Here is a 10,526-nt window from a genome sequence, read left to right as displayed (position 1 = left end):
GTACTTCATAAACCTCAGGCTCAATGCATCTACATATGAACTCATCTTTCCTGCCTCACCCACACTGCTTTGTGTTTCCTAGTTCAAAAAAAAAAAGCACTACCATAGCCACTCAAGGTGGAAATCTAGACACCTGTGACTCCTTCTATCTTTAGCTCTGGTTAGTCATCATTCTCTTCTATATTTTTAAAATCTGCCTTTTGTCCTATAATTATCTCTCAGTTGGAGTTGTGCCAAAGCTCCTAAACTGGTCTTCTTTCTCCAGGCTCTCCTTTCTCAAGGTTTTTTTCATTCCAGCCAGAGTGATCTTTTTAAAGCTCACAAATGTTATTTAAGTCCAGCAGGCAAAGTCTTCCAGGGTCTGGGCCTTACTCCTTCCCCAGACTCATTTATTTCAGTCCCTGACCTCAGATTCTATACCCTAATTCTATTTAACTCAGTGTCCTTTTGAACATACTGTTCCCTTCACCTGAAATTCCCTTTTCTCCCTTCTTTATCTAACACCTATTGACCCTTCAAGTTACTCTGGGCATTGATTACCTTTTCCAGGAATCCTTCATTGATGCCCCCAAGATGGACCAAGCATCCTGCTTGCTTCCAAAGGGGATGAGCTGTTGATATCTCATTTTCCTATTGAATCAAACTTCATAGTACAGACTCCTTAGTTTAACCCTCTGATTCCCACAACATGCCTATAAACTCATTTGAGGATACAGATGGAGTTAACACCTAACAAGATGTCGAGAACAGTCTAGACCTTCAAGAAATGTTCAATATTTTAAAAATTAATGAATGGAGATAGTGGATTACAGCAGGGGAACTAGAGCTGTAAGTGTAAGTCCAGTACAGTAATTAAGAGAGGGCTCTGGGGATCCCTGGGTGGCTCAGTGGTTTAGGGCCTGCCTTTGGCCCAGGGCGTGATCCTGGAGTCCTGGGATGGAGTCCCACGTTGGGCTTCTGCATGGAACCTGCTTCTCTCTCTGCCTGTGTGTGTTTGTGTGTGTGTGTGTGTGTGTGTGTGTGTGTGATAAATAAATTTAAAAAAAATTTTTTTAAGTGAGAGGGCTCTGAAGTCAACAGCTTATATTGGTATTGCAGCCATTCCTTTGCATGCTATTTAACAACTCGTTGCTTGGGTTTCCCCATCAGTAAAATTACAGTAATCATTGTACTTGGCTCATAGGGCTACTTTGAGGATCAAACTTAAAAGTTTTGGTATTTTGTTCATTATTTATTGCCTTAAACTTGTAAAATACCGCATTAAAATAGTATTTATCTTAGCTACCGAGTTTCTGGTGTCCCTTTATTTTTTTCACTCCGAGGGTACCTCTTTCACTTCATTCTAGTCCTCACTTTGCACCTTATATGCTTGACAAATATTAGCAGCGTGCAACATTCATTGAATTTTATCTTCCTATATTTTCAAATTAAGTAAAATATATACAGTGAAGTGAACAAATATTAAGTGTATTGCTGAGCTCCCTAATTGTTCAGAACATTATGCTTTGCAATAAAAGGTGTCTCTTGGTCGTCAGGTACCCAACAAAGTCTATTTTGTAAAGTCTGTTTACCGCAGCTCCCTTCCCTGGGCTCTCTTTTGCCGCCGTCAGTTTCAAGAGATTTCCTAGACAATATCATTCCAGATCGTCGAGCTTGAAAAAATATTTTCCTAGAGGACGCCCAATGACGTCAGCGCCTCCCCTCCCCCGCCGTAAATCCCCGGGAAGCCTCCACGGCAGGCCGCCATCTTCCATACAGCGGCCCTGCGTCTCGCGCATGCGCTTCTGTTTGCGAGGCTGCAAAGAGCGCGGTTTGGTTTTTTTTTTTTAATCCCTTCTCGGCACCCTTACGTCGCGGAGCACCAGTGTCGAGATTTGCGTGACGTCCGCTTCCTGCCGGAAGTGGAAAGGCAAGAAGTTGTTGCACTACCTGGAGGGCTTTAACTTTAGGGCTGGGGGCTAGTTATTTAAATACTCGGAGGTGCTGGAGAGGATACGTTACCCACTTTGCGAGAAGAGACCAGAGCGCGCTCGGAGGTGTGTTTCTAGTGTAAGTGGGCACGTGTCTTTGATGCTGTCTTAAGAGGACCTAAACCATCCTTTTAAAAGAATTTCACGCTTCCCCCCTCGCTCTCTTGGAAAGGCGTTTTCAGGGAGGCGGAACGCCTAGATTTTAGTCTGATTCAAGCTCCGCCACCGACTTGCTGTGTATCCTTGGGCCCCTGTCCGAGACTCAATTATCTTCATCTATAAATTGAAGAGTAGACAATCTTTTAACAGACAACCTTTCAGTTCTGAATGTTTTTACATGTCCGAGCCACAAACTCTTGGTTGGTTAAATATCGTTGGCCCCATTTTATAAGGAAGACATTGACTTCCAGGTTTGATGACTTCCTCAAAATTACACAGAAAAAAAATTACACAGAAAACGTTTAGACACTGAGACTGGAAAGGTTGTGCTGTAACTCCATGACCAAGTATCCTTTGTATATTTCTGTATCATCAGTTCCTGAAGCTGGCCTATAGCAGTTACTCAAAAAATTTGAATGGTTGAATGAATCTTTTCATATCGAGGCCAGTGACACAAACAGATCTATTGTTTCTGTGCCCCGCTCATGTATTAACGATGTGACACTTCTCCAGGTGTTTATTGTGCTTTACTTGACTGGGGAGTCCGAAACCAGTTCTGTTGTCTTCAGCTCAATCAGACAGCATGGAGGCACCTCCAGTCACCATGATGCCTGTCACTGGAGGCACCATTAATATGATGGAGTACCTGCTGCAGGGTAAGTAAACCAGGCAACTTGGATGACCTGTTTTCCTCTTTCTGATCAGCACTGTGGGGATGAGAGGCTGTTACACAAAGGCAGCCTGCATAATTTCTGGCACCCAATAAGACAACAACTTTTAAAAAATCTTTAAACGTTAATTATGGTCACCAACACATAACATTAAGTGTACATACAGTTCAGTAGTGTTAAGTATATTCACATTGTTGTATAACTGATCTCTAGGAACTTTTTCATCTTGCAGAACTGAAAGTCTATACCCATTAAACACTAATTACTCCTTTCCCCTCCCTCAGCTCTTGGCAACCACTTTTTGACTTTCTGATTTTGGCTACTTTTGATATCTTAGATGAATGGAATCATACAGTGCTTGTCTTTTTATGACTGGCTTGTTTTGCTTAGCATAATGTCCTCAAGGTTCATCCCTATTGTAGCATCTGACGGGATCCCCCTTTTTAAAGCTGAATAACATTTCATTGTGTGTATAATCTGTTTATTTATAATCTATTTATTTACATTTAAAAAAATTTATTTATTTGTCATTTGGGTTGCTTTCACCTTTTGGTTATCATGAATAATGCTGCAGCAAACGTGAGTGTGCAAATATCTCCTCAAGATTCTGCTTTGAATTTTCGATATATGCCCAGAAGTGGGATTACTGGATCATATAGTAATTCTATGATACTGTCATTAGCCCCATTTTATAGATCAGGAAACAGGTAAAGTACCTTGCCCAGATGAGAAAACTCAAGATCCAGAGAGGGCAGTGATTTTTCAGGAGGTCATTTAATGTTAGTGGAAGAGGTTAGACTTTAATTCAGATCATCCATTTAGTAACTTAATATGAACAACATTATTAATTTTCACTCCTCAAGCTACTTTTCAGTCTTTCCCAACCCAGTAAGTGCCACTGTCATTCACCAGTTGCATGAACCAAGCATTTAGGAGTCAAACTGTTTTTCACTTTACCCCCACATCTAGCATATCTCTAAATCCTATTCATTTTACTTCCAATGTATCTTTTAAATATTCTCTCCACCTACAGTACCACACCCTGGTTTACCATCAGTCATTTGAACTACTTTAGTAACCTTTTACTTATTCCATTGTTTCTACTTCTGACTATCACTATCTCTTCTCATACCAATAGGTAGTCAGCTTTCTATTTTTTTATTATCTTTTTTTTTTTTTTTTTAAGTAAACTTTATGCCTAGCATAGGGCTTGAACTCAGGACCTGTACATTAAGAGTTGCGTGCTCAGGACACCTGGGTGGCTCAGTTGGGGGAACATCCAACTATTAACTTTGGCTTAGGTCCTGATCTCAGGGTCTGGGATCAAGCCCCATGTCAGGCTCTGTGCTCAGTGGGGAGTCTGTTTCCCTCCCCCTCCATCTGCCCCTCTCCACCTGTGCAGGGCTTTCTATCAAATCTTTAAAAAAAAAAAAAAAAAGGTTGCATGCTCTAGTAACTGAACCTGGTAACAGTGTAACACTTCTCCAGGTGTTTCTTATGCTTTGCTTGACTGGAGATTCTGAAACCAGTTCTGTTGTTTGCAACTTAATCAGACACCATGAAGGCACCTCCAGTCAGCATTATGCCTATCACTGGAGGCACCATTAATATGATAGAGTCCCTGGTGCAGGGGACCTACCAGGCATCCCCAGTAGTTATCTTTTTTTTTAATTTGTTTTATTATTAAAAAATTTTTTGTTTTATTATTTAAAAATTCAAACATAGGAACATCTGGGTGGCTCAGCAGTTGAGTATCTGCCTTCGGCTCAGGGTGTGATCCTGAGTTCCAGGATCAAGTCCCACATCAAGTTCTCTGCAGGGAGCTCTCTGCTTCGTCCTCTGCCTATGTCTCTGCCTCTCTCTGTGTCATGAATAAATACATAAAAAATATATTTTAAAAAGTTTAAACATAAAGAAAATGGAGACTGATCTACTGAACAGTCCATTTCTATCTAGATTTCATTTTGCTTCATATTGCCATATTTGCTTCATCTTTTTTCTTTCACTGTTTTTTTAAGTTTTTTTCTTAAGAGGGACAGAGATTTTTTTTTTAAGATTTTTATTTATTTATGAGAGACAGAGAGAGAGAGAGAGGCAGAGACACAGGCAGAGGGAGAAGCAGGCTCCATGCAGGGAGCCCAATGTGGGACTCGACCCCAGGACTCGATCCTGGGACTACCAGGATCACGCCCTGAGTTGAATGCAGGTGCTTAACTACTGAGCTACCCAGGCATCCTGGACAGAGAGAATCTTAAGCATCCTCTACTCCCAGCACAGAGCCTGATGCAGGGCTTGACTTTAACAACCCTGAGATTATGACCTGAACCAAAATCAAGAGTCAAATCCTTAACTGATTGAGTCACTCAGGTGCCCCCTAAGATTGTATATTTAAGTAATCTCTACACCCAACATTGGGCCCAGACTTACAAATCTGAGAGCAAGAGTCACATGTTCCACTGACTGAGCCACCAGGTGCCCTGCTTTTGCTGTTCTTTTTTTTTTTTTTTTTTTAATTTTTATTTATTTATGATAGTCACACAGAGAGAGAGAGAGAGAGAGGCAGAGACACAGGCAGAGGGAGATGTAGGCTCCATGCACCGGGAGCCCGATGTGGGACTCGATCCCGGGTCTCCAGGATCATGCCCTGGGCCAAAGGCAGGCGCCAAACCGCTGCGCCACCCAGCGATCCCTGCTTTTGCTGTTCTTAAAGAAAAATTCTTTTTTTTTTTTTTTTGTAAGATTTTATTTATTTATCAGAGAGAGAGAGCTCTCGCACACAAGCTGGGGGAGAGGCAGAGGGATAGGGAGAAGCATACTCCCCCTGAGCAGGGAGTCTGACATGGGGCTTGATCCCAGGATTCCAAGATCATGACCTGAGCCAAAACCGGCTGTTCAACTGACTGAGCCACCCAGGCACCCCTAAAGAAAATTTCTACCTCATAACATTTTACCCTTAAACTCTTCAGTATGCATCTCTAAAAAACGGATATTTTTCTTCATAACCTTAATATCATCATTATTATCTTGAGAAAATTAATAACACATCTTAATATTATGTAACATCTATTCCATATTCAAAAGTTTCTCCCCAAAATGTTTTGTAACTAGGATGCAATCAAGTATCATGCATTACATTTGATAATTGTGTCTCTTAAGTCTCTCTTAATTTGGACCAGTCTCCCCTCACCTACACTATTTTCCCCTCACACCCCCCCGCCCCCCATCTTGTTGAAGAGCCCATACCAGTTTTCCTGGAATTATCCTTTTAAAATGTAAATGCAGGGCACCTGGGTGGCTCAGTGGTTGAGTATCTGCCTTTAGCTCAGGTCATGATCCCAGGGTCCTGGGATCGAGTCCTGCATTGGGCTCTCTGCAGGGAGCCTGCTTCTCCCTCTGCCTGTGTCTCTTACTCTCTCTGTGTCTCCTGTGAATAAATAAATAAAATATATTTTTTAAAAATGTAAATCCAATTATGTCTTTCTCTGTTTTGTTGAAAATGAAGTGTGGAGCTCATAGCTGCCCAGTGACCTTTGGGTAAAATACCATCTTCACCATGGATTATATGTCAGGCTTACATGCTGTGGCCTAGGCCAAATCCTTACTTCATTATCATCCTTCTCCTTATAGCACTTCAGGCAAACTGATACCTTTCCATTTTCTTTGATTCCTCAGGCCCTTTCCTATCTCTGTGCCTTAGAACTTGATGATCCCTCTGGCCCAGTACTTTTCTCCGACTATTCAAATAACCATCTCATTTTCATCCTTCCGGCCTCAGCTTAGTTGTATCCCCTGGGGGAGACCTTCTCTCACACCAACCCTTAAGAGAAGTCTTCTCTTCTCCACCCCTCCAATTGTTCTCTATCCCATCTCCTTTTATTTCCTTGTATTTGTTTGTTTACTTATTTATTTTTTGTTTTCCCCACTAAATTGTAATCTCCATTAGGGCATGGACCCCTACTTCCTAGCGTAGTGTCTGGAATAGCATTCAAGAAGTATATGTTGATGAACCAACACTTACAAAGTCCTCAAGTGTTTGAGAAATGAACAAACACATGTCTGATACTGTCCTGAATATAGGGTACAATGTATTGAATGTAAGACGTCTTCCTGCTCCCATGATCTTCTATCCTATGGTTACGGGGACCTGATCTGTTGCTTTTACTACAATACTCCTAATTTCCAAGAATTCAGTCCTTTGATCCCACTATCAGTATTTACCATGGTAACAATATATACTCTTATTTAAATGATTTATTCAATAAATATTTGAATATGTTTCCAGCAATGGAGGAAGAAAGATGAGTAAAGCATCAATACACAATTGATATATCGAAGATGACTAAAAAATTGAGGTGATAATGCTTTTAAAGAAAACTAAAGCAGAGAGGTGGAAAGATATTGGAGGAAGATGTGCTGTCTTATTTAGGGTGATCAGAAAAGACCTCTCTGATAAAGTGACACAAGCTAAAGACTTGAAGAAAGTATTCAGGTTTGGCATGCAGATACCAGTGAGAAAATTTTTCTAAGTGTAGGGGCTAAGGGAAGAGGTTCTGAATAGAAATACTTTATCAAATACTTGGCAATTTTAGGAAATAACAGGAAGATCACTGTGGCTGGTGAGAGGATCTAGGGAGATAGTGGAAAGAAATGATGTTGGACTGGTAGCAGAGACCACAATGTATAGGGCCTTGTAGATGATGATAAAGACATTGGGATTTATTCTGAATGACAAGGGAAGGCATTGGAGGATTCTGAGCAGAATATCATTATCTGCTTTATATTCTAAAAAGACCACTTGGCTGTTATGGGGAGAAGGGTAGAAGCAGGCAAGAAATGAAGGAGATTTGGACTAGATGGAAATGAATGAGGAGCTGAGCAGTGGTTGGATTATGCATGTATTTTTAAAATATGGATTGGGTGTAGGATATGGGGGAAAGAAAGGAGTCAGGATGATTCTGTGGTTTGGAGCCTGGGGAACTAGAAGCAGAGAGCTTCCATTCACTATGATGGGAAAGACTGCAAGAGGAATAAGATTGTGAAGGAAAAGCCAACAATTGGATACTGAACATATGAAGATGAAGATATCTGTTAGGTATCCATGTGGAGAAACTGAGTATACAGTTGGCTATATGAGTCTATAGTTCATGAGTTAAACATGGGAGTCCTCAGGGCATAAGTGGCATTTAAAACCATAGCACCAAATTAGGTCACCTTGAGAGGAAGAGATTGTTAAAAAGAGGACCAGGATTGAGTCCTAGGATCCTTTAGTATTTAGGGAAGGTGAGAAAGATCCAGCAAAGTAGACTTAAAAGGAATGGTCAGTTAGTTAGGTAAAGAACTAAGAGTTGTGTCCCAGAGGCCAAGGGAAGAATAGATTCAAGGTGGGTATAATCTAACAACCATGTCAGATGCTGCTAGGAGGATGAATAAGATGAGAACAAAGATCAGTCTATTTTTATGGAGCACTTCATTCTCTTTTACTTAAATATTTTACAAAAAAAGGAAATGTTATAATCTATAGATAGAAAACTTGTGTTGCTAGAAATAAAAGATAATTTTTTAAATAAATGACAAGAGTACTATTATTCTAGTTGTTAAAGCCTCTGAGCCCAGAGCCCCCTGGCAATTAGCATTTAGGGAAGGCCTAAAGGCTTTCTAGTACCAAATAAGACAATGCAAAAAACTGAAAGGGGATTAAGTTTCTCATAGTGTTATCTAATACCTTGGCAGCATACCCCCTCTGAAATCTCATATATTCGACCTGTGCTCTACAAAACACTGCAATAAACTGTTTTGGTTTTTCATTTAAATTTTTTCAGTCTTTTGCTAATCCCAGTACTCCAAATTAAAGATGGGACTCAACAATGCTCTTTTGTTCTTCAGGAAGTGTTTTAGATCACAGTTTGGAAAGCCTCATCCATCGCCTTCGTGGTTTGTGTGACAACATGGAACCTGAGACTTTCCTTGACCATGAAATGGTGTTCCTCCTTAAGGGCCAGCAGGCTAGTCCATTTGTTCTAAGGGCTCGGCGTTCTATGGATAGGGGCGGGGCACCCTGGCATCTGCGCTACCTGGGACAACCAGAAATGGGAGACAAGAACCGCCATGCCCTGGTGCGAAATTGTGTGGACATTGCAACATCTGAGAACCTCACTGACTTCTTGATGGAAATGGGCTTCCGCATGGACCATGAGTTTGTTGCCAAGGGTCACTTGTTCCGTAAGGGTATCATGAAGATTATGGTATACAAGATCTTCCGCATCCTGGTACCAGGAAACACAGACAGCACTGAGGCCTTGTCACTTTCCTATCTTGTGGAACTGAGTGTTGTTGCACCAGCTGGGCAGGACATGGTCTCTGATGACATGAGGAACTTTGCCGAGCAGCTGAAACCTCTGGTTCACCTAGAGAAAATAGACCCCAAAAGGCTCATGTGACTAAGACAGTCTGACTGCCACTGGGGCCTGTCCTCACCTGTTATAAAAGAGAAGATGTTATAAATGCCCCATTTCATTACTACCAGCCAGGCATTCTTAGGAGGACAGTGAGAACTTAGTTGGGTCTTTACACTGTTTTCCTCATGTGACAAGTTCACTTTTGTGACAGCCTTTCCAAATTAAAGGCTCAGGATAACATGAGAAGTCTATCTAGTCCCTTTGTATAAAGAGGGGAAACTAGAATAAATTAGCTTTCAGAAAGAAAAATCTTTGAATTGTTTTGCTATTTGTGTGTAAGGTTTATAGAGACTGTGAGCTTGTATTGTGGGGTAATAAAGGCTATGAAGAGAAGCATCTGTGATTCCAATTCTTTATTACCCTGCTAATTCGGGGTGGATTCACTACCAATTGGAACAAAAAAAAATGACAGTTTTTTTTTTTTAAGATTTTATTTATTTATTCATGAGAGACACAGAGGGAGAGGCACCATAGGCAGAGGAAGAAGCAGGCTCCATGCAGGGAGCCCAATGTGGGACTCAATCCTGGGACTCCAGATTGCCCTGGGCCAAAGGCAGATGCTCAACCACTGAGCCATCCAGGCATCCCAAAAAAATGACAGTTTTTAGTTTGAATCCTGATAAAGGTAATAGTTTTTACCTTTAACCAAAGTAGCACATTCACTGAAAAACTTTTCTTTATTTATTTTTTAATATTTATTTATTCATGAGAGACACAGAGAGAGGCAGAGACACAGGCAGAGGGAGAAGCAGGCTCCATGCAGGGAGCCCGACGTGGGACTCGATCTTGGGACTCCAAGATCACACCCTGGGCTGAAGGTGGCGCTAAACCGCTGAGCCACCTGGGCTGCCCTGAAAAAATTTTAAATACAGACAAAAATAAGAAAAATTACCTATAATCCTATTATTCAAAGAGATATGCTATTATTATTTCTAGTATATATCCTTTATTTTTATAAATTTATGTATATGAGATACATTTATAAAATACTCTGTGTATACTGGTTTATACTCTATTTTTTTTTTAAGATTTTTATTTATTTATTCATGAGAGACACAGAGAGAGAGGCAGAGACACAGGCAGAGGCAGAGGGAGGACCAGGCTCCATGCAGGGAGCCCAATGCCGGACTCCATTCCAGGTCTCCAGGATCATGCCCTGGGCTGAAGGCAGACGCCCAACTGCTGAGCCATCCAGGCATCCCTATTTTTTAACACCTTTCCAGGATATTAGGCTGTAATGTCCTTCTGTAAAAACAAAAAACCTCATTTAA

At 41.0% G+C, this 10,526-nt stretch overlaps 1 protein-coding gene across 2 annotated transcripts; it reads left to right on the top strand.

Moving 5' to 3' along the window:
* The first annotated feature begins 1,855 nt into the window (after nucleotides 1-1,855).
* Nucleotides 1,856-9,588, top strand: MED18 (mediator complex subunit 18). Of its 2 annotated transcripts, none has more exons than XM_026014522.2 (3): nucleotides 1,856-2,049; nucleotides 2,643-2,785; nucleotides 8,684-9,588. In XM_026014522.2, the coding sequence occupies exons 2-3, from the start codon at nucleotides 2,713-2,715 to the stop codon at nucleotides 9,235-9,237; spliced, it is 627 nt and encodes a 208-aa protein (XP_025870307.1). In that variant the 5' UTR covers nucleotides 1,856-2,049; nucleotides 2,643-2,712; the 3' UTR covers nucleotides 9,238-9,588. The 2 variants fall into 2 exon arrangements, with proteins under 2 accessions (XP_025870307.1, XP_025870308.1); XM_026014523.2 differs by having other exon boundaries at nucleotides 1,877-2,036.
* Nucleotides 9,589-10,526: the final 938 nt, after the last annotated feature.

The sequence above is a fragment of the Vulpes vulpes genome, chromosome 2, assembly GCF_048418805.1.
Source record: "Vulpes vulpes isolate BD-2025 chromosome 2, VulVul3, whole genome shotgun sequence".
Classification (NCBI taxonomy): Eukaryota; Metazoa; Chordata; class Mammalia; order Carnivora; family Canidae; genus Vulpes; species Vulpes vulpes.
This window is presented reverse-complemented; position numbering and strand designations above follow the sequence as displayed.